This window comes from Bufo bufo, chromosome 4, assembly GCF_905171765.1.
Source record: "Bufo bufo chromosome 4, aBufBuf1.1, whole genome shotgun sequence".
Classification (NCBI taxonomy): domain Eukaryota; kingdom Metazoa; phylum Chordata; class Amphibia; order Anura; family Bufonidae; genus Bufo; species Bufo bufo.
The window spans coordinates 105,343,275-105,367,448 of record NC_053392.1 but is presented as its reverse complement, the minus strand read 5'-3'; the positions used below and the strand labels follow the sequence as shown (position 1 = coordinate 105,367,448).

General features: G+C 44.1%; 1 protein-coding gene and 1 long non-coding RNA gene across 4 annotated transcripts in view; both read right to left on the bottom strand.

The window, feature by feature from the left end:
• Positions 1-24,174, bottom strand: part of LOC120997527 — a 1,081,373-nt gene that overhangs the window by 425,483 nt on the left and 631,716 nt on the right. The gene's annotated exons all lie outside the window — the stretch shown is intronic.
• The window catches only part of PPP2R3A (protein phosphatase 2 regulatory subunit B''alpha), a 225,828-nt gene that overhangs the window by 95,671 nt on the left and 105,983 nt on the right, over positions 1-24,174 (bottom strand). The window contains exons 1-2 of one of the 3 annotated variants that reach the window (XM_040427602.1): positions 14,087-14,352; positions 592-3,006 (exon numbers count right to left, since the gene is read on the bottom strand). In XM_040427602.1, the coding sequence (XP_040283536.1) occupies positions 592-2,541 (1,950 nt within the window). In that variant the 5' untranslated portion in view covers positions 2,542-3,006; positions 14,087-14,352. Of the gene's footprint in view, positions 1-591; positions 3,007-6,538; positions 6,558-14,086; positions 14,353-24,174 lie in introns of those variants that run through there. The other 2 variants (XM_040427603.1, XM_040427601.1) reach the window with 2 other exon arrangements.

Genomic DNA, 24,174 nt, shown 5'->3' with positions numbered 1-24,174 from the left:
AGAAAACCGCTTTAAAGGGGTTCTCCCATGACTAATTTAAAAAACTAAAATCAGACATCATATAGTGACAATCTCTTTCTAACAAAGCTAGAACCAGCCCTGTACCTCACATGGATCCAGAGATCTCCCGTTCATTGCTCTGCTAGATTTATATTAAGCTGGCAGCTCAAAGGGAGTGTCTTTTCTGCTGCAGCTAAGGGGCGTGTCTCAGCTCTACCTATACTTAGGAGGCAATGGAAGGATGAAACTGAGCATGTGCGGCCTTCTTAGTGAGCAGGAGATGGCGCTATACAGATACATTTTATTGAATAATTCAGTGGCTATGCAAAAATTTTAATTACATGTAATTACAAAAGTAAATCAGATCCAGGCGCTGGTTTTAAAACTGTAGAATATTTTTTGTGGGACAACCCCTTTAAGTATGGCAAAGAAATTGGCCACACATTTCTTGTCTATTTATTTCTCTCGTGCCACCTTCTCAGACTCATGTGATGCATCTAGATTTGGCACATCACTTCATATGTCTAACCATTTTTTCACAGATTTTCAACAATCTGAAAACATTTTATTTTAATACATAAATGTGCTTACCTTGATCACTTCGGGTGTCTGCTGAATTGACAAAGTAGAGCCTGAATCCTTGGTTTGGTTCTGAAAACTCGGGGACGGGATAGGACTCTGAGGAACCAAAGTTTCTTGAAGGATCTGCATAACTTCCTTCTGTTTGGACAGAGTTCCTTTACCTGACCTCCAGTCCACAAGCTCCTGAGCAAAGTCCTCAATACTGCCTAATATGCGCAACAAAAGGTTGTCATCGTCTCCAGTGGTACTCATACTAAATTCTTTTCCAAGTGCAGGTTGTGCTTTGAGATCCTCATTGTAAGCTGGCAGTCCAGTTGGTAATTTGGAAGGTGCTGGTGAAGACATTGGTGGGTTTTTTAAAGTGCTTTCAATTTTTTGAGAAAAATGTTCTAAGTCTAAAAGCAGCTTGTCTATTTCCTCATGGTCACGGCTCCTTCCCATTCTCATTGGCACGGCTGTATTCACATTAATGGGAGCTGTGAGAGTTTGGGCATTTTCACTGGCAGTGTTGTGAAGAAAAGTCCCAGCAAGTGCATGAGAACTGGTAGAAGGATCATGGCACAGACTTTCAGCTGACAAGCGTTTACTCTCAGATGCTACTGGTGAAAACGTGGTTGGCGACTTCTTTTGGTGAGGAGCCATTTGTGAATCTGAATCCTCTTCAATAAAGAGCTTTTCTGTTGAGTTCCTTGGCAACTTCTCCTTAGTGGGTAAATGTGTTGGCGGACTGGTTTGCTGAGCAGTTGTAGAATTATTTTTTAGAGGACTAGTTTGGCTCTGTTTATTTCTCTGCCAAGTCTTTGCAGGTAATGGAGGTGCTACATCTGGGATGGATTTTACTGTACTGGTGTCACTAGTTCGTTGGGGAGTCAATTCATGATTTTCACTGGTGGCTGATGATATAGTTTTCAAGGAAGGGGGAGTTTGAACAACATCTTCATACTTTGGTGGCTGTTCATGACCGTATATTGGTGAAAATGGATGCTGCTGCAGACTGTTGAGGCTTTTTACAAGTTCAGCTAGGTCATTAGGTTCAGTTCTTCCGTGGGAACCTTGTTCCAGTTCAAAGGGGAGCTTTTTCAGGTAAGAGGATAGCCTTGCCATTACATTCATATAGATGATCTCTGGATTCGGAAAATGATCAGAACCCTTTCCATCTCCTACTCCACTGCCGCTTCCACCAACCGATCGGTTTTTTATGCACTGCTTTATTATATTAGTACATTTCTTCAGGTCTTCAGAACATTTCAGAAGAATGTCTAAGCACATCTTTATATCCTCACCAGATCCAGAGCTGTCAAGTTTATGCTTCTTCAAAATCTGGTTTATCAGGTTCTCTTCTGAAAGTCCTTGCAAATACAGCGAGGCCAAATTAATATTTTGTTCAAAAGATGTGCCGTGGGACATTAATGTTTTTTCTTCGGGACCCTGAGACTGTAGCAAACCAAAAGGTGGACAATTTTCATTGTTATTGAACTGGCCATAAATAAAGTCATAGTCGGCTGATTTCCTGCCAAAAGATTCGGGACGGACTTTTCGACCTTTCCTGAGGTTGACATGCTGGTTTGAGGCATTCTTTAGCTTTTCAAAAGAGAACTCCTTTGTTTTTCCGCTTGCCAGATTTATAGCTTCACCTGTTATATCTTTCAAGCTGCTGGTATTCTGAATAGTGGAAGCCTTTTTAAACCTAAGATTCAGATGAGGATAATCCTCACCACAAACCACACTTTCACCCACTGAGATTTTGTTGCCAACATCTCCGCCATGACTGAGGGTTGCCTCAGGAGCTTTGAGAAGTTCAGAGCACACAGTGTGATGGGCAACCAGGCACTCTACGCCAAGTCTATGAGCCTGACAACTTCCAAGACAGTAATGTACTACATTCTGAAACTTATTGTCCAGAACCACGCTGTTGTAACATGTGGTTTTGCTCACAATCACCTTGTAAGGTGCAGCCATCAGGAAAATAAATAAATTAGATTTAAAAAAAATGAAGCAACTCAAAAATGTGCAGCCATCTTACACTTCAGTCTTCATGTAAAATGTATCCACATGGAAAAGGCTTGACGCAGCTCATAGAAATGGTATTAAAAAGAACAAAACCATTCAAAAACACGCATGCTGAGAATAAATAGAACGCCCAACCACAACAATTCACAGAGTAATCCAATGAGGGTTGTTAGTTCCCAGTCGACTTTGATGGGGATCCGATGATAGTTTCTCTCTGTATCTGGCCTCCAGCTCGCTTGTGAGGCTCCATGTGAAAATATTCATGTAGGTTTGCAAGAACATGGCCACACAAATACAGCCAAGTTGCAAGGTTTTTGTAGTTTTTCTGTAAAAATTTCAAATCTCTATTACTCTTTGCACTGTGAGGGGTTACTCTTCAGAAACTTCAGACATACTAGTCAATGAAAGGACTACCTATGAAGAAAGAAACAGAAAAAAAATGTAAGAACCACATGGAGCAATTGTAAAAATGATGTCCAGGACATGAATACGGATGATGTATATTGGATCGGTGGTGGTCTGATTTCAAGCGCTCCCGCCAGTCAGAAATGAAAAGGGCCACGAGGCTTGGGAGAGTGCTGCAGCCTCTTCCTCGGCACCTGGCCTTTCTGCAGCTCAGTCCCATTCAAGTGTATAGGATTAAAGAGGAGCTGTCACTTTGCCTGACATGTCTGTTTTAGTAACTACTTGCATCATACTTCTAACAACAATTCTCGGACATGTATTCTTATGTTGTGTAGTTCCTTTAGTACTCCTACAAAAGTTTATGAATTGATAGCACTTTGGAATTAAGGTCCATACGGGTGCTTTCACTTTGGGATGTGTCCCTGCACAGTCTGACACTAGCAGCACTGATTGGATAATGTCAGATTATGCTGAGACAAAATTCCAACTGGTAACACCCATCTGGACCTTCACACAAAATTGCCAGCAATTCATTCATAAACTTCTAGAAGTAATAATAAAGGTATGACACAACATAGAGACATAAGAATAGATGCTCCAGAATTTTATTACATGGGGGATGCAAGTTAGTGAAACAGACATGAAGAGGTGACAGGTCCTCTTAAGCTGCCATACAATGGTATGTGCTTGGTATACTTTAAACAGCTGATCAGTTGGGGTGCCGGGAGTTGGACCTATCCGATCTTTTTTTAATGACTTAAGTCATCAATATTTAAAAGGGGTTATCCAAGTTCTCAAACAGCCTCCCTCATGTGCCGAGCCCCTCACAAGTAATATACTTACCCCGCTCCCCGCACCGCCACTGCTGCTTCTCCCTGTACACGGATGAAAAGATCCGGTGTCGGGGGGAGCAGCCAATGGCAGGCAGGGACGGGGACGAGCCTCCCTAGCGTCACCATCTATACTAGAGAGGCTCGTCCCCGTCCCTGCCTGCCATTAGCTGCCCCCCCCCCCCCCCCAACACCGAATCTTTTCATCCGTGTACAGGGAGAAGCAGCAGTGGCGGTGCGGGGACCAGGAGCAGCCCGGGAGCAGGGTAAGCATATTACCTGTGAGGGGCCAGGCACATAGGGGGGCTGTTTGAGAACTTGGATAACCCCTTTAAGTCCTAGACAGCTCCTATAAGGCACACTTAACGTATGGTGGTAAAAACTGCTTCAGTGCATTAAAGGGATAGGCCATCAATGTTGGACAGGAGCAGGAACTCTCATCTCCAGAACGGGCCCTCCGAAGTGAAGGAGAGCATCCTGCGCAAACGTGCCACCCTCCATTAACCGATATGGGAGTCCCGAAAATAACCAAGTGCTGGATTGGCAATTTCTGGCAGTCCAATAGCGGTGAATGGAGAGGTGGCCGTGCATGAGGTGTGTGCTCTCCTTCACTTCGGAGGGCCCGTCCTCTCGGACCTGACATTACTTAGCGATATACCATTAATGTCTGAGATGGGTATAGCCCTTTAAGTATTGTAGAGTCATTTGGAAAAGTTAGGATGCAATTTGCGGAGATGTAAGCGAATACCCATATTGGACCTAAAGCGTACCAGTTGTGTACAAGCACGTGCTACTGAAAATGTGCTAACTTTCAATGATAGATTTTCGCCATCCCTTTTAGAGCAGCGACTGCGGTCTATAAATGACAGCTTACACGTGTGTGTGACACACCCCGTGATGACCAGCTGACAACCTCAGCTCTGCCATTTACCCGGTCGGCAGTCCTCACCAATAATTTACGGCTGAGTGCTCGCAGGCTCCAGCGCACTGACAGCTGAAATAACCGCCAGGCGCTGGCCACTTCAGACTTACTCCGAAAAGATAAATACAATTTCTTGGATTAATATTTACTCTGAAATCATTTCAAGTAAAGCCGTCGTCCCAGCCGAGGACATTTTTTTTGCCACTTGCAACAAATTGTAAGATAAACATCTGAAAGGCCTGCGGACTTCACCACATGAAAGGGACAGGCCTGGTTTTCTGGAGCCTGCAAACCGGAATATCTATATATCAAGCTTTGTATTCGAGTCAAAACCCAGTTCTCGAGTGACATTTTTATGGTCCTCAAGTCTAGTTTTTCATCAAGGATTGCTGAAGAACACCAGAGGCCTCGAGTGGTGAAATGACAGCAGACAAAAAGTAAAGCGGTTGCCCAAAGAAACCAAGTTCTCATGCTGTAAGCCACACTCAGGTTGCTAGGGGCAACACCTCCATTTCTGTAGTAGCTGGTACATGTTGGGCCCTAGGTTCTTTTAGTTGGCCCTGACTCGACCCAGCGCCCATGCTTCCATGAATGGTACCAGCACTGATGCTAAAGCCTAAATTACATCAATGTCATGTCTGACGCGGTCTCTTGGTGCTCCGCATCTTCTCTCTCATCGTCCTGCCGCCCTCACTTCTGCCACATCTCCTGCAAACTTTTGGGAAAATATTACATATCTGAATGAAATTCTACTACTGTATTTTGGTAGAGCCTAGAGGATCAGGGGTGAAGAAGGGGCAAAAAGCTATATCTTTTTGGGATTTTATGGTCCAGTCGAGTAATACTGATCATGGCCCATCACAATGTCAGATTGGTGGGGTTCCCGGCATTTTCTTCATTGTTTAAAGGGGTTGTCTCACTTCAGCAAATGGCATTTATTAAGTAGAGAAGGTTAATATAAGACACTTACTAATGTATTGTGATAGTCAATATTGCCTCCTTTGCTGGCTGGATTCATTTTTCACATTATACACTGCTTGTTTCCAGAGGGTTACGACCACCCTGCAATCCAGTAGTGGTGGTCGTGCTACACACTATAGGAAAAAGCTCCGGCCTATGCACACTCCCGTGGTCTTGGCTACCAAAGAGACTGGGGCTTTTTCCTATCGTGTGCAAGCAAGACCACAGCTGCTGGATTGCAAGGTGGTCGTAACCATGGAAGCGAACAGTGTATAATGCGATGGAAAAAATGAATCCAGCCAGCAAAGGAAGCAATATGACAATCCCAATACATTAGTAAGTGCCTTGTAGTAACTTTCTCTACATGGTAAATGCCACTTGCTGAAGTGAGACAACCCCTTTAAAGTCTCAAATTAAAGTCCATAATCTACTCTGTCCTGGAAATAACAACACGACTGACACGAGTACAAGTGCCTCTGACAACATCACTAAAAAAGGGGGAATCAATACCCTGGGCAAGTCACATCCATCACAAAAGCTCATTCTCTGAAGTTGACAAATCGCTGCAGAGGGAAGAACGTGGACATGAAGGGGTAAGAAAAAAGCTAATTAGATGGCAGCTGACAAAGCCCGAGAGTCAAAAATATCCGAGGTCAAAGTGTTAGCGAAAATACTACAACTGGGACCAGACAGCTGCAGGATCTGCTTTGTCATCTGCTGGAGGGCAAGTCTATGGCCGGCCACCCGCGAGGCCTCCACCCAATAATTCATAAGTAATGTTAAATTAGGGTCCCTGTATAAAAAATAAAAATACACTGAAACACATTACCCCCTGTCCAGAATGCCAGGCCTGCGATACACGGCGGCACAGTTTCACACCGCCTGGTTGGGGTTTATAAACAGGCTAACTATGTACCATTCAGTCACAATGTGTGGAGAACGACAACCCCTCTGGGGACATTTCGGATTCCAGACTATAACTGTACACCCGCATGACTGATATTTCTATGGGAAAGCAAACAGCGGGCAGAAAAACTGCAGTCAGAGAGAAATTTAATGAGAGCTGGGAAGGAGGCGCCACTTATCTTGGGCCCCCCGACCTAGGGAGTATGACGGGGATCCCGGCTTCTAGATGCCCATTACGTTAAAACCCAAGCTACTAGGCTGAAGAACACGGTCCCACAACTATCTTCATTCAGAGGCAGCTATATTGCCTGTTCACCTGCACAGGGGCGCCTGTGATTAGAAAAGGTCCCCTATAGGCAAGATGGAAGGCCATACTACAAGTAAAGAATTACTAGGTAAAGAGGCCATGAGCCCACTCTTCTACTGCCAGAAATATGGCTTAGGGGGCAAGGAGAATAATTTAGGCCCATTCACAGATTTTGTACAAGGGCCTTATGCGGTCAGCGCCTCCACCATTTATGGGGGTCACAGACTGACTTCTGAGGACAGAAATATTAAACCTATAGGAAATCTATACAACCAGGTCGCTGGAGGATGATAGAAACATCACATCCCTTATGTGCCTATGATATATCTACTCCAATGTCTGGGGGTCATTTATCATGAGGGGAATATTTAAAGTCAGTTTTGCTTGAATCTGTGTTTCTGTACTTTACGCCATATTTATAAAAATGTTATGTTATTTGATAAATTTGTCTGATCCACTATTCTTTAGAAAAGCTCCTCCAGTTTTCCTCCTTCACCCTCCTCCTAGGGTGAGATTGCGATTTAAAAAAAAAAGTCTCAATGATAAATCCGGAGTGAAACTCATTAACATAGCTAACCACAACCACTTCACCACCTACATTTCAAAACGGAATGAGTGGTTTAAAAAATGCAAAAAGTTGCAAATGTTTTTTTGCAAGCGAGTGAAAAAAGTCCCGCGAGACCCATTTTGCAACTTTTTAAAGCCAGAATTCTGGAGACAAGGCATGATAAATCAGGACCAGTCTTCCCGTCTATTATGCCTCTGACCTCAATGTAGAAAACAGAGCAATGGAAAACTGCTACTCAGTATCAAAGTCATCCCAAACCGACCTGATACATGTTCAGCACTGCTTATAAAAGACAACAGAAATGACAGGAATAATGGGTTTATGGTAGTGTGCATGCAGGGCTTTTTTTCCGTCTGAAATAACGGATCTCTGACGGAAACGGCGCAAACAGATGCCAAATGTGCATAACGGATGCACAGAATCCATTTTTTTCTTTATTTTTCTGACAGATCAGAAAAACTGAAAAATTATGTTGATGTGAATGCCCCCTAACAGTATAGTAATGGTAGTAGTAATAATAGGAGTAGTAATTGTTTTAGTGATAGTAGTAGTAATAGAAGGAGTAGCAATAGCAGCAGTAATATCATTAGTAGTGGTAGTAGTAGTAATAGCTGTAGCAGTAGTGTTGGAAGTAGTAGTAATAGCTGTAGTAGTAATGTTAGTAGTAGTAGTAGTAAAAGCTGTAGTAGTAGCACTATCGGTAATATTAGTAATGATGGTAGTAGTAATAATAGTAGTTGTAGTAGTAGTAGCAGCAATATTAGTAATGATGGTAGTAGTAATACTAGTAGTTGTAGTAGTAGCAGTAGCATTATTAGTACTGTAGTAGTATTAGTGATAGTAGTAGTAATAATAATAGTACTGGTAGCTGATGTAGCAATACTCAGGGGCATAGCTATAGGGTAAGCAGGGGAAGCAGCTGCTTTGCAGCCAAACTCATAAGAGGCCCACCCAGGAGGAGGACTAAAAGATTTTATTGTCAGGGCCCCTCAACAGTAGTTCATAAATTTGCTGTGGGGCGCAGTCAGTTCTAGCTAGGCCAGTGGCAATAGTAATAGTAGTAGTGGGGGTAGTAGTCATACTGATGGTAGAACTGATAGTAATAAATGTAGTAGTAGTAGTAGTAGTTATAGTAGATGTAGTAGTCATACTGATGGTAGAACTGATAGTAATAAATGTAGTAGTAGTAGTAGTTATAGTAGATGTAGTAGTCATACTGATGGTAGAACTGATAGTAATAAATGTAGTAGTAGTAGTAGTTATAGTAGATGTAGTAGTCATACTGATGGTAGAACTGATAGTAATAAATGTAGTAGTAGTATTTATAGTAGATGTAGTAGTCATACTGATGGTAGAACTGATAGTAATAAATGTAGTAGTAGTAGTAGTTATAGTAGATGTAGTAGTCATACTGATGGTAGAACTGATAGTAATAAATGTAGTAGTAGTATTTATAGTAGATGTAGTAGTCATACTGATGGTAGAACTGATAGTAATAAATGTAGTAGTAGTAGTAGTAGTTATAGTAGATGTAGTAGTCATACTGATGGTAGAACTGATAGTAATAAATGTAGTAGTAGTTATAGTAGATGTAGTAGTCCTACTGATGGTAGAACTGATAGTAATAGATGTAGTAGTAGTAATAATATTAATAATAGTACTAGTCATCATAGTAGTAGTAGAAGTAGTGAATTCCATTTGAGGTCTGCCCCTGACTTAACTGACTGTGTTAGGTGCCAATTAGGAAACTTGATCTGTTAGGAAAAACCACACAGAATATAAGATACGGCGAAAATCCAGATATAAACCAACAGAACAACGACAGCTCATAACCTGTACCGCAGGGACTGGAGACACGCTGTACACTGTAATCCATCTTGCGTTATGGTCTCTATATGGGCTGAGAGGTAACAACTTTTGCATTTAAAAATTTCTAGTCACAATTCATTCATTGCGCCATGTTTAGTTCTAGATGCTGCAGCTTCAGGCTGAAAGTTGTGCTAGTGTGAATGAAGCCAGCGGATTAATGCTGCCATAACCATCAGCAGCATGGAAGAGCGTCAGGCTCCCTGATAACAGCGAAGCACGGTGTACTCCAAAATGCTGCAGTTTCAGAGCATACATAGCTTCAGAAAGTGATGGGCTTTAGGACCAGTGTCCACTGGATGGCTCCCGTCCCCTTCTCCATGCCTGGCTTGTTTGACAGTTTCCCCCAATTTTGTGTACACTGCGTGCAGAATTATTAGGCAAATGAGTATTTTGACCACATCATCCTCTTTATGCATGTTGTCTTACTCCAAGCTGTATAGGCTCGAATGCCTACTACCAATTAAGCATATTAGGTGATGTGCATCTCTGTAATGAGAAGGGGTGTGGTCTAATGACATCAACACCCTATATTAGGTGTGCATAATTATTAGGCAACTTCCTTTCCTTTGGCAAAATGGGTCAAAAGAAGGACTTGACAGGCTCAGAAAAGTCAAAAATAGTGAGATATCTTGCAGAGGGATGCAGCACTCTTAAAATTGCAAAGCTTCTGAAGCGTGATCATCGAACAATCAAGCGTTTCATTCAAAATAGTCAACAGGGTCGCAAGAAGCGTGTGGAAAAACCAAGGCGCAAAGTAACTGCCCATGAACTGAGAAAAGTCAAGCGTGCAGCTGCCAAGATGCCACTTGCCACCAGTTTGGCCATATTTCAGAGCTGCAACATCACTGGAGTGCCCAAAAGCACAAGGTGTGCAATACTCAGAGACATGGCCAAGGTAAGAAAGGCTGAAAGACGACCACCACTGAACAAGACACACAAGCTGAAACGTCAAGACTGGGCCAAGAAATATCTCAAGACAGATTTTTCTAAGGTTTTATGGACTGATGAAATGAGAGTGAGTCTTGATGGGCCAGATGGATGGGCCCGTGGCTGGATTGGTAAAGGGCAGAGAGCTCCAGTCCGACTCAGACGCCAGCAAGGTGGAGGTGGAGTACTGGTTTGGGCTAGTATCATCAAAGATGAGCTTGTGGGGCCTTTTCGGGTTGAGGATGGAGTCAAGCTCAACTCCCAGTCCTACTGCCAGTTTCTGGAAGACACCTTCTTCAAGCAGTGGTACAGGAAGAAGTCTGCATCCCTCAAGAAAAACATGATTTTCATGCAGGACAATGCTCCATCACACGCGTCCAAGTACTCCACAGCGTGGCTGGCAAGAAAGGGTATAAAAGAACAAAATCTAATGACATGGCCTCCTTGTTCACCTGATCTGAACCCCATTGAGAACCTGTGGTCCATCATCAAATGTGAGATTTACAAGGAGGGAAAACAGTACACCTCTCTGAACAGTGTCTGGGAGGCTGTGGTTGCTGCTGCACGCAATGTTGATGGTGAACAGATCAAAACACTGACAGAATCCATGTATGGCAGGCTTTTGAGTGTTCTTGCAAAGAAAGGTGGCTATATTGGTCACTGATTTGTTTTTGTTTTGTTTTTGAATGTCAGAAATGTATATTTGTGAATGTTGAGATATTATATTGGTTTCACTGGTAAAAATAAATAATTGAAATGGGTATATATTTGTTTTTTGTTAAGTTGCCTAATAATTATGCACAGTAATAGTCACCTGCACACACAGATATCCCCCTAAAATAGCTAAAACTAAAAACAAACTAAAAACTACTTCCAAAAATATTCAGCTTTGATATTAATGAGTTTTTTGGGTTCATTGAGAACATGGTTGTTGTTCAATAATAAAATTAATCCTCAAAAATACAACTTGCCTAATAATTCTGCACTCCCTGTATAAGAGACCCGTCAATCATTGGTCTTTAATAAAAATGTTTAGCAATTTTTGTGTTACAGGGGTTAAATTTCAGTCTATATGCAGAGTGCCACTTTCTGTTTGCCGGGAGTCTCTTGGGTTGTGTAGAGCTCTTATCTTTGATCTCCTAAACGCAAAAACCCATTTTAGCTGAATTATATCAAACTGATAAGAATATAGCTTAAATGAGTGGTTATGAGGTCAGGAGATCAGAGAGAAGAGCTCTACACAACCCAAGGGACTCAGGGTAAACCAAAAATGACCGTCTGCAAATATACTGAAATGTAACCCCTGTAACACCAATAGACCAATTGCAAAAATGATTTTAGAGCAAAATGAGAATTACAGTATATTATTGTCTTCTGAACCCGCTGTTTTCTTTAGGACTGTTGTACAGTATAGAGTGGAGAACTCCCAACATTGTCATGACAGATGACGTCAGGGGAAGAAAGGATCAGCCAAACAGATTTTTTTATAATTTTTTTTGCTCAGGGCTTTAGTCGTCCTCGGGAGAATCAGCCACTAGAGAAGTCTTGCAGCGGCTTCCTTCTCGCTCCCCACTGAACACACATGCATGCTCTTCTGAACCGAGTGTGCATGTGTATACAGGAATTGGGAGAGAGAGTTGTCTGCCAAAAAAAGCATTTGTCCAACGGCTATTGAAGGCGTATAGGCATGGAGAAGCCAAAGGGGAGCCGCAAAGCCGGCATTTGTTTCTGTGCATGCCTCTGCAGTGCTTCAGAGTAAGCCTTAGGCCTAGTTCACACGAACGTTTTTTTTGCGGGTGTACGGGCCGTTTTTTTGTGGTCCGTATACGGAACCATTCATTTCAATGGTTCCGCAAAATAAAAACGGAATGTGTTCCGTATGCATTCCGTTTCCGTATTTCCGTTCCGTTGAAAGATAGAACATGTCCTATATTTGGCTGCAAATCAAGTTCCGTGGCTCCATTAAAGTCAATGGGTCTGCAAAAAAACGGAACACATATGGAAATGCATCCGTATGTCTTCCGTATCTGTTCCGTTTTTGCTGAACCATCTATTGAAAATGTTATGCCCAGCCCAATTTTTCCTATGTAACTACTGTATATGCCATACGGAAAAACGGAACGGAAAAACGGAACAGAAACGGAAACACAACGGAACTCAAAAACGGAACAACGGATCCGTGAAAAACAGACGGCAAAAAACTATAAAAGCCATACGTTCGTGTGAACTAGGCCTTATTCACATAGTCCGTTTTCGGTCAGCGATTTCCATCAGTGATTGTGAACTCAAAACAGGTGCAGATCCTTCCCTTATACCATATGTCTGTGGAGGCTTCACTCCTGGTTTGGGCTCACAGTGATTGATAGAAATCACTGACCAAATCACAGGCGTGTGAATAAGGTCTAAAACATACTTCAGGAAATGAGATTTTGTCCTGGCATTATAATCATGAACTAGAAGGATCAGGATGAGCAAAGAATCAGGCCAGGAAACAAGGTCTTGTCCTGCTTTATAGTCATGAACTAGGAAGATCAGGATGAGCAAAGAATCCTGGCATTATATTCATGAAATAGGAGGATCAGGATGAGCAAAGAATCAGGACAGGAAAGGTCTTGTCCTGTTTTATAGTTATGAACTAGGAAGATCAGGATGACTGATGAAAGAATCAAGACAGGGAATTCTTCTGAAATGCATCCATAAGCAATCACGTGCCCCATCACTGCATCATTATGACACAACCATCAGACAATTTATATATTTAATTTTTTTAAGCTACAAATAGGAGGAAAAAATATATCTGTTACATCGGGTCAGACATCAGTCGGGTTTTTATTTTCTCCCTATTTTTATGATAGCACACACCACCCTCCATCACTTAAAGGAAGACTTAGAAAACTCCACTTTTCAGAGCTCCAGCACCTGGAGTCAAGGCTCTTTCTATTGCTGCAGCATTGTAATGCCATCTACTGCTCGCTGTTATCAACCACTTCAGTCTAAGGCTCCATTCACACGTCCATGGTGTGTTGCGGATCCAAAGATCGGGGCCGCGCTCCGCAAATGCGGACAATGCGTCCCCATAGAAAATTAATGGGTCTGCATACGGTCGTGTGCATGTAGCCTAAAGGGAATGCTAGCATCAACTCCAAATCAGTCTGTGCCCATGACCACCTCCTATCACACATGGTCCACACAGAGGTTAGAAGTTGCACTTTAATAAGCTGCCAACTTTCTTAAAGGGCTAGCCCCTCTGGCGTCTATCTGAATGCTTGTCTCTTCATTGAGCCGTTCCCGGGCTATAGATATTGCTGATGCTATCTGACGGGGGACAGCGCTCAGCTACGCACTTCGGCCAGTTTCTCCTGGTGATGGTCGGGGGTCACAACTTAGATCCCCTCCAATATAAACCTGTGACAAGAAATTATAAATATATACACACACACACACTAGAGTTACCCTTTACATGTGATCTATGCCGTATCAAACTGGAAACCAGTATCATTCATCCATCAGTACACCATTCCACTCTCCACTGCTTGCTCACATTCACAATACAGAAGCAGTACTAAATGTAGCAGAGCCAAGTTAGTCACCTGGCCAAATCTATCACTGTATTATCTGCGGCTTTACACAGAGCTACAGGTGATCCGACTGTACTGGCTTTTAAATGCTACCCTCGAAGTGCTGCATGACAAACTCTGCTCAGCTACATTGCTCTTCTATTTCATCTGACAAATCCCAAAAGTGCTCCCAGACAAAACAGCCCATCATTACACGACACGAAGCAACGGAGAGAAGTGTACCGGAGGGTTCGATGTCTTCTCAGCGAGCACTTGGGGTTGGTAAACACGTCCCAGCGGCGAGGCCGGCTACACATCAAGGAGAGGAGCCGTTTCTGCAGACACACTCGTCAGATCCCATCTTCTCTGGAGAGGAGTGCGCGGAGCAGCTGAGCCCTCGCTGGTCTCCAGGGCGGCTGAGGGGAGCAGCCTCTTTACCACCAGGGGCAGATGACACTTCTCCTCATTTAATGCTTCCACAAACAGGACTAAGCACTTTGAAAGCTTTTTTTAAACACAAAACAGAGCAGCTGTAGCCGGGGAGGGAGGGCGGAGGAGGGGAAAAAACGTGAAAGTGAGGGATGCAGAAGGAGGGTGGAGATGGTAGTACAGATAGGGGCGATCCTGCTGTACTGTACTCACAGCTGTACACTGGAGGCTCGCATCCAGCTGGACGCACACTGGAAATGAAGGCTACGGGGGGGTTCATCCAGGACGCACGTCAGCCATGGGAGCATGCAAGGGTGCAATGCCTTCAGAGCCCCAACATGCTCCACAGAAAGTACAACCAGTATGAGCAGTGTGCCCCCCAGTAAATAAAACTGCACCAAGACCAACATTTGCACCCAGCTTTTCCGTATTCCTAAAATGCAAATATTCCCGGTTATCCGCCAGAAGGTGCCCAGTCAGGAGTCTGGAAAAGTCTGAGACAAACCTGAAGCCATGTGTTACCCAGCTTTCCCGGAAACATATGTAGTACAGGTGAAACAGGTGCAGACTAAATCATTTGGCACTAATGTGATTTTACATAGGACTGCAAGTAACCCTGCTGAGGGTATTTCATTCAAGACAGTTAAATGACAAACTCAGCTCTGCAGCCTCTGCGCCAGGACAACGGTCAGATCGGAGGAATCTTCTAAACTATAACAGCAATCACAAAGCGGAAAGGTACTACAGTATCAGAGTCCACAGTGGGTGAAATACTAGGAACACAAGGGGGCGCCAGTAATTAACTGGACTTGCTGAAGTCTAACTACTCTGAGGTCAGAGAGCGGAGCCTCTAGGTGTAATGACAACGCCCCCATTGCTCCTAGAGGCTCGTTTGCATCTATTAAAACATCATTTTTCTCGGCAATGCGGGCACATATCAACATGGGACCAACACAGATGCCTTCAGCTGCCAAGCGCACATGAAACAGGTCAGCCAGTGTCATAGGTACAAATCTGCTGACAGATGCCCTTTAAGGCCCCTTTCACATGGGCGTTGCGGGAAAATGTGCAGGTGCGTTACGGGAACACCCGCGATTTTTCCGCGCGAGTGCAAAACATTGTAATGCGTTTTGCACTCGCATGAGAAAAATCGCGCATGTTTGGTACCCAAACCCGAACTTCTGTGATCGGTGTTCTGTAAATAGTATTATTTTCCCTTATAACATGGTTATAAGGGAAAATAATAGCATTCTGAATACAGAATACATAGTAAAACAGCGCTGGAGGGGTTAAAAAAATAAAAATAAAATTTAACTCACCTTAGTCCACTTGTTCGCGGCCCGGCATCTCCTTCTGGCTTCATCTGATCTCTGTGCAGCAATAGGACCTGTGGTGACGTCATTCCGGTCATCACATGGTACGTCACATGATCTTTTACCATGGTGATTCACCATGGTAAAAGATCATGTGACGTACCATGTGATGACCGGAGTGACGTCATCAAAGGTCCTTGAACTATAATTAATGCTCACCACAGGTCCTATTCAGTTACAGAAGGAGATGCCGACATCGCGATCAAGTGGATTAAGGTGAGTTAAATTTATTTTTATTTTTTTAACCCCTCCAGCGCTGTTTTACTTTGCATTCTGTATTCAGAATGCTATTATTTTCCCTTATAACCATGTTATAAGGGAAAATAATACAGTGAATAGACTGTCACCTAGCAACCATGCGTGAAAATCGCACCACATCCGCACTTGCTTGCGGATGCTTGCGATTTTCACGCAACCCCATTCACTTCTATGGGGCCTGCGTTGCGTGAAAAACTCAGAATATAGAGCATGCTGTGATTTTCACGCAACGCATAAGTGATGCGTGAAAATCACCGCTCATGTGAACAGCCCCATAGAAATGAATGGGTCGGTATTCAGTGCGGGTGCAATGCGTTCACCTCCCGCATCGCATCCGCGCGGAATACTCGCCCGTGTGAAAGGGGCCTAAATGTCCGGCCCAGTCAATCTTGCGGTAGGTGGTCACTTCTTCACTTGCAGGGACAGCCCCCCACAGGGGAAGAAGTCCTGATGATGAGACGATTGATTCGCTCTTCTTTAATCTGCCTAGAATCTGTCTAAATAAAGAGTGCCACAAACTGTCTCAACTACACGTTTCTACCCTTTTTTTTTTTTTTTTGGACTTCATGAAAAGCGGTGGCGCTGTGTGGGAAAGGGTGAGGCCTAGGAGGCACCATTTTCCGCCAATATTGTGCCACAATTCTGGCATAAAATTCTGTCTCACAGTTAGCCAACCAATAGTTCTATAAAGCAAGATAAAATTATCTATCCCTCCATCACATTCATCATCCAGCCTGAGCCCTTGTGGTAAATCTGTTGCAAGTCTAGCCTAAATTTAAGCCGTATACAGGATTAGTAAATCTGGGCCAATTTATTGTTCTACAGCACCTAAAATGTGAATGTAAGTCACTTTACAATACAAGGCCTCCTGCACACAACCGTATGTACAGTCCTGATCAAAAGTTTAAGACCACTTGAAAAATGGCAAAAAATCATATTTTACATTATTGGATCTTTACAAGGTTCCAAGTAGAGCTTCAACATGCAACAAGAAGAAATGAGAGTGAGACATAACATTTTTTGAGCATTAAATTAATTGAAAATAATGATTAAACTGAAACAGGCTGTTTTTCAGCTGATCCAAAGTTTAGGACCACATGCCTTTAAAAGGCCAAATCTATGCAAAGATGTGGATTCATTGTCATTTTCTGTCAGGTAGTCACACGTTGTGATGGCAAAGGCAAAAAAACTCTCCCTTTTTGAACATGGTCGGGTTGTTGAACTGCATAAGCAGGGTCTCTCACAGCGCGCCATCGCTGCTGAGGTGGGACACAGTAATTTGGAATTTCTTAAATGATCCTGAGGGTTATGGAACAAAAAAGTCAAGTGGAAGACCCAAAAAAATTTCATCAGCACTGAGCCGGAGGATCCAATTGGCTGTCCGTCAAGACACTGGACAATCCTCGACCCAAATTAAGGCCCTTACTGGTGCTGACTGCAGCCCCATAACCATCAGACGGCATCTGAGACTGAAGGGCTTCAAAAACAAAAAAACGTCTTCAAAGACCTAGTCTCCTTGAATGCCACAGAACTGCTCGTTTGGACTTTGCAAGAGAGCACCAAACATGGGACATTCAAAGGTGGAAGAAAGTTTTATTCTCTGATGAGAAAAAATTTAACCTTGATGGTCCTAATGGTTTCCAACGTTACTGGCATGACAAGCAGATCTCACCTGAGATGTTTTCTACGCGCCACAGTGGAGGGGGCGCCATAATGGTCTGGGGTGCTTTTTCCTTCAGTGGAACAATGGAGCTTCAGGAAGTGCAGGGGCGTCAAACGGCCGCTGGCTATGTCCAGATGTTGCAGAGAGCATTCCTCATGACTGAGGGCCCTCGTCTGTGTGGTAACGACTGGGTTTTTCAACAGGACAACCCTACAGTACACAATGCCCGCAGGACAAGGGACTTCTTCCAGGAGAATAACATCACACTTTTGGCCCATCCTGCGTTTTCCCCTGATCTAAATCCAATTGAGAACCTTTGGGGATGGATGGCAAGGGAAGTTTACAAAAATGGACAACAGTTCCAGACAGTAGATGGCCTTCGTGCGGCCGTCTTCACCACTTGGAGAAATGTTCCCACTCGCCTCATGGAAACGCTTGCATCAAGCATGCCGAAACGAATTTTGGAAGTGATAAACAATAACGGCGGAGCTACTCATTACTGAGTTCATGTTTGGAAGTTGGATTTCTGTTTTGGGGGGGTTTAGTTTTTTTTTTGGAGGTGTGGTCCTAAACTTTTGATCAGCTGAAAAACAGCCTGTTTCAGTTTATTCGTTGTTTTGATTAAATTGAATGCTTAAAATACTGGTTTAGTTTACCGGTAAATCCTTTTCCAGGAGTCCTACATGACAGCACCCATGGAGGCACCTCCCCACCCCCCTCTCCAGTGTTTTTCCAAATTACTACACCGGATAGGATCCAACTCTTTTTATTAATAACAATGTTACATTCACACTGCCATCAAAGGTTGGAACCAGTATACCAGGGAGGGTAATATGGGGTGCTGTCATGTTGGACTCTTGGAAAAGGATTTACCGGTAAACTAAACCAGTATTTCCAGGACGTCCCTCCATGACAGCACCCATGGAGAACTAACAACTTAATTTTTTTAGGGGGGGACCACTGCCTGCAGGACTTTCCGCCCGAAGGCCAAGTCCTGCCTGGCCATCATATCTAGTCTGTAATGTCTGGCAAAAGTCAGGAAGCTAGACCAGGTTGCAGCCTTGCAAATCTGATCAACCGTGGCATCTGCCTTCTCTGCCCAGGAAGTTGCCACGGCTCTAGTAGAATGCGCCTTCAGAATTAGAGGACAGGTCTTCTCCTGAAGTCTGTACGCTTCTTTAATAGTTTCTTTAATCCACCGTGCCAACGTTTGTTTTGAAGCTTTCATGCCTTTATTTTTCCCACCAAACTGGATGAATAGATTATTTGATTTTCTCCAGGTACTTGTTCTGTCAAGATAGGCTAGAATCGTTCTTCTAACATCCAGGCACTGGAACCTTTCCTCCTGTATATTTTTGGGAGAGGCACAAAATGAAGGGAGTGTTAGCACTTGTTCCCTATGAAAAGTTGAGACCACCTTAGGTAAGAAGGCTGGATCTAACTTCAGGATTATGCGATCATCCAAAATCCTCAAGTATGGTGCTTTAATAGATAAAGCCTGAATTTCTCCTATCCTGCGAGCTGTGGTTATAGCCAAGAGGAATACTGCCTTGAAAGAGAGAAATTTTTCAGATATATGTTCGATTGGCTCAAATAGGGGATCACATAAACTTTCCAAGACTATATTTAGACTCCAAGGAGGAATAGATTGTCTCAAGGTGGGTCTCATCCTAGATACTGCCTTTAGGAAACTCCTAATCCACCTATGCTCCGCTAAGGGTGTATCTAAAACACAGCTGAGTGCCGAGACCTGGACTCTAAGCGTGCTAGGTTTTAGCCCTGCATCAAACCCCTCCTGAAGGAATTCTAATATGCAACCCACCGAAGGAGACCTGGTATTCGGCTGATTTTGCGATACCCAGGCAGAAAATTTCTTCCATATCTTATTATATATTGCTTTTGTGACAGGTTTGCGGTACCCCTGTAGCGTTGAGATTACCTTATCCGAAAGACCTCTGTTTCTTAAGGTTTGCCTCTCAGGATCCAGGCTGTTAAATTCAGTTTGTCTAGATTGGGATGTAAAAGCGGCCCCTGCGACAGGAGATCCTGTCTTTTTGGAAGGGGCATCGGTTCCTTGATTGACATTATCTTCAAAACCGAAAACCAGGCTCTTTTGGGCCAGGCTGGTGCCACCAAAATCAGCATAGTTGTACTTGATCTCAACTTCTTCAGAATCATTGGAATGAGGGGAAGTGGAGGAAATGCATAAGCTAGACTCATGTCCCATTTTTGGGATAGAGCATCTACCGCCATTGGTTTCCCTCCTGGGTCTAGCGAGAAGAAACAGTCCAGCTGGGTATTTTGGCTTGACGCAAACAGATCCAACTGCGGATTCCCCCATTCCTGAAAAATCTTTTCAAACATCTCTTTGTTTAATTTCCACTCCCCCGGTTCGACCAGTCTGCTGTGGAGTTGAGGGTCCCTTTCAGGTGCGTAGCTGTAATGGATAAGACCCTCTCTTCTGCCCAATCGAAGATCAGATCCACCAGACTCTGGAGTTGAGGGTTTTGTCCCTCCCTGACGTTTTATGTAGCAGACTGTCGTCATATTGTCTGACAAGACTCTGACATGATGACCTCTGAGGAGATGTTCTGCGGCTTTCAAAGATTCCCAAACTGCTCTCCGTTCCCTGTAGTTTGAGGATCTTAGGGCGTCTGTACTGGACCATCTGCCCTGAAAGAATTAATCCTTTAAATCAGCCGCCCAACCCCGGTTGCTGGCGTCTGTAGTTATTATTTTGAGAGGCATCATATTCCAGGAGACACCTTTTGACAGATTTTCTGCGACCAACCACCAGGAGAGGGAGTCTACTGCTCTGTTTGAGAGAGCTATCCTGGAGTTTAGAGATCGGTGATCTTTGTCCCAGGAAGAGAGGACCTCTCTCTGGAGTATTCTTGAATGGAATTGGGCCCAAAGTACGGTCACGATGCACGAGGTCATTAGGCCCAGAATCTGCATGGCCTCTCTCAGAGTCCGCTTTTCTTTTAATTTGAAAGCGTTTATCTTCCCTCTTATATTGATCTGTTTGTCGTGAGGAAGGAAAGAATTTTGAACTACCGAGTCTAAGAGAGTTCCCAGGAACTTTTTCCTTGTTTCGGGTTGTAAATCTGATTTTTCGTGATTTATCTTCCATCCCAGCTCTGTGAGCAAAGACAGAGTCTTTCTCTTGTGATTCTCCAACTCCTGCTCTGAATCTGCTACAAGTAGAAAGTCGTCTAGATATGGTATTATAATCACCCGCCTCTGTCTTAGATAGGCCACTAGCTCTGTCACTACCTTTGTGAAGATACGGGGGGCTGACGACATCCCAAACGGTAGGCACTGAAATTGATAATGCATTATCTTCCCTCCTTTCTTGATCGCGAATCTCAAATACTGCTGAAACTGATGGTGAATGGGGATGTGCTAATAGGCATCCTTTAGATCCAGGGTGCACAGGAAGGCCCCTGGATTTATCAGTGGAATCGTATTCTGAACCCCTTCTGGATGGATTCCAGAATCCACAGATTTTTGGTTATCTGGATCCATTTTTCCCCAGAAGAATTGAAGTCTGCCCCCCTACTGGCCTGGCGTCATTGTCTTTCTGTTTTGGAATTGGGATTAAAGAGGAATCCTCTGCCTTTTCCCCCTTTCGGGTAGCTCCTGCTTCCCGTTTTTCCTTTACTCTTGGAAGTGTTTTGGAGACTGCTGACCGGTTTACAAAAGGGCAATGGCTTCTTTCTCCTCGGGGAATCCCTTCTTTTTATCTGCCGTATTCTCCAGAATCTCATCTAATACCGGGCCGAAGAGGTGGGACCCTTTAAGAGGTATTGCGCAAAGTTTATTTTTAGAGGCTAGATCCCCTGACCAGGATTTTAGCCACAACGCTCTCCTAGCTGTATTAGTCAAGGAATCTGTCTTTGCCGCGAATCTTATGGATTCAGCTGAAGCGTCTGCTATAAAAGACGCGGCCAACCTAAATAAAGGTTGAGAACCCAGGATCTCTTCCCTAGAGATGTCCTGTTTAAGATGATCCTCCAGCTGATTTACCCACAAACACATAGATCTAGCTACCGAGAGCGCTGCGATGTTCGTATTGATCGTGTTTGCGGATACCTCCCACGCTTTCTTGAGTAAACCATCAATCTTCCAATCCATCAGATACTTTAATTGAGCCGAATCCTCAAATGGTATTGTGGTTCTTTTAAACACTTTTGCTACCTGGATATCAACTTTAGGGACAACATCCAACAGTTTTGTATCCTCAGGGTTGAATAGCAATCTGAATTCACGTGGTACATATAGCTTTCTTTCTGCATCTGCCCACTCGTCAATTACTAAGTCCTTTAAATTTTCATTTACAGGGAACAACTTCTTTTTCTTTGCTTTTAAACCCCCGAACATTTCATCTTGAACTGAGCGAGTCTGCTCTTCTTCCTCAATAGCCATAGTCTGTCTTACTGCAGAAAGAAGGGGGTCTAAATCTTCATGCGAAAAAAAGATATCTTTTTTCATCAGTCGCCATATATGTTAAACCCTGATCTTCCTCCATATTCTTTCTTTTTTGAGTCTCCCTGAGACTTAGCTGTCGAGTCTCTCTCTCCCTACAAGGAGGAGGGGAGAGGCCCTCATTAGCGTCTAACTGGACTGAATAAGTGTGATTTCCGAGACCCACAAGGGAACTTACATGACCCTGGACAGGGATGTCTGTACTAGCCTCCTGCATAGACGACATCTGGACCTCCATGACTCAGACTGACACCAGCTGACATCACCTTTATATCTTACTTGGTCCGTCCCTGTGGCCGCGCAGCTCCGCCTCCCACCTTTCTGGGGGAACTCATTCTGAAGAAGAGTCAACCCCCTCCCAACACGAGACCGCCGTCCCGGTCTCCCGCGTTACATGGACGCCGCCATCTTCTTCCGACCATGTGATCCTCCTTCCGGTCACATGGTCTTCCGCCCGCACGCCGTCAGGAGGAGCGCAGGAGCCGCAGCCGAGCCCAGAGCTCCCGATCCGGAGAAGCGGCCTCAGCTCCCCCCCCCCCCCCCCCCCCCCCCCCCATACTGCGGCAGAAGGTACAGGGGTATCGGGGCAAGCTAGGGGACCCCTACCCAGAGAGGTGCTAGCCACTAGGCCACCAGAACCTGAAGAGGAGAGGCAGAACCCCCTGACCAGATTCGGCCTACGTACTTTTCCCTAGAGCAAGGAACAAAAATATCTCTGCTCCTATCCCTGTAGGGACAGGAAGAACACTGGAGAGTGGGGTGGGGAGGTGCCTTTTAATCTCTCTCGCTTCCTGTCCCTACAGAGACCAATAAGACAACCTCCATGGGTGCTGTCATGAAGGGAAGTCCTGGAAAAATGTTTTGTCTCACTCCCATTTCTTCTTGTTGCAAGTTGAAGCTCTACTTGGAACCTTGTTAAGATCCAGCCATGCTAAATATGATTTTTTGCCATTTTTCAAGTGGTCTTAAACTTTTGATCAGGACTGTATTTTGCGGGCAGACAAAATGCAAAGCCAAATACGGATGGTGTCCTTCCGATATTTGTGCTGCATCTTTTTTTTTTTATGGACCCATTGACTTCGTTGGGTGTGTAAAATATAGGACATATTCCATCTCTTTGCAAAACGGACATGCGGATAAGGAAAGCAAAAGACAAAACATGTTCTATTCTTGGCTGCAAAATGCGGTCCATGGACCCAATTAAGTCAATGGCCCTGATTTATCATACCTTCACTCCAGAATTCTGGCATCAAAAAGGTGCAAAATAGAGCTTTTGTGACTTTTTACACACACTCGCGCAGAATTTAGCGACTTTTTGCATGTGTACACCACTCACTCCAGTTTTGTAATATGGGTAGGAAAGTGGGTGTGGTTAGCTATATTATCGAGTTTGACCCCAGATTTATCATTGCGACTTTTTTAAAAAGTCGCAATCTCACTCCAGGAGGAGGGTGGAGTAGGATTAGTGGAGGAGCTTCTCTAGACAGAAGTGTTAGGTTTAAGGACAAGCCAAATGTATCAAACAACAAGTGACATTTGATAAATGTGCACAAAGTTCTCCAACACAGACTGACTTCAAATATTCTCCTCATGATAAATTCCCCCCAATGTGTTTCATAAAAACAAATGCAACACGGACATCACACAGAAGTCCTCCACGTTTTATGTCTACAGCTCTTCAGCATGGCAATGCGTTTCCATGGTTACAGACAATAAAGAAGCAGTGGAGTCTGATTCTGCAGTCATACTGCCACCCGGCAACCCACCTACATTCAATTCTATCCTGCCAAATGTAGATCAGTTAGGCCTCCAGCACATGAACGTGTGCGCCCTGTGGCCGTGCTGCGGCCTGCAAATTGCGGGTCGCGATGCACGAACACCCAACGTGGGGCAGCCGCAGTGGATCGCGGACCCATTCACTTTAATGGGTCCGCAAAAAGATAGGACATGTTCTATCTTTTTGCAGAACGGAATTACGGGACGAAACCCCACGGAAGCACTCCGTAGTGCTCCCGTAGGGTTCCGTTCTGTGCTTCCGTTCCGCACCATTCCACATCTCCTGATTTGCGGACCCATTGAAGTGAATGGGTCTGCATCCGTGATGCGGAATGCCCACGAAA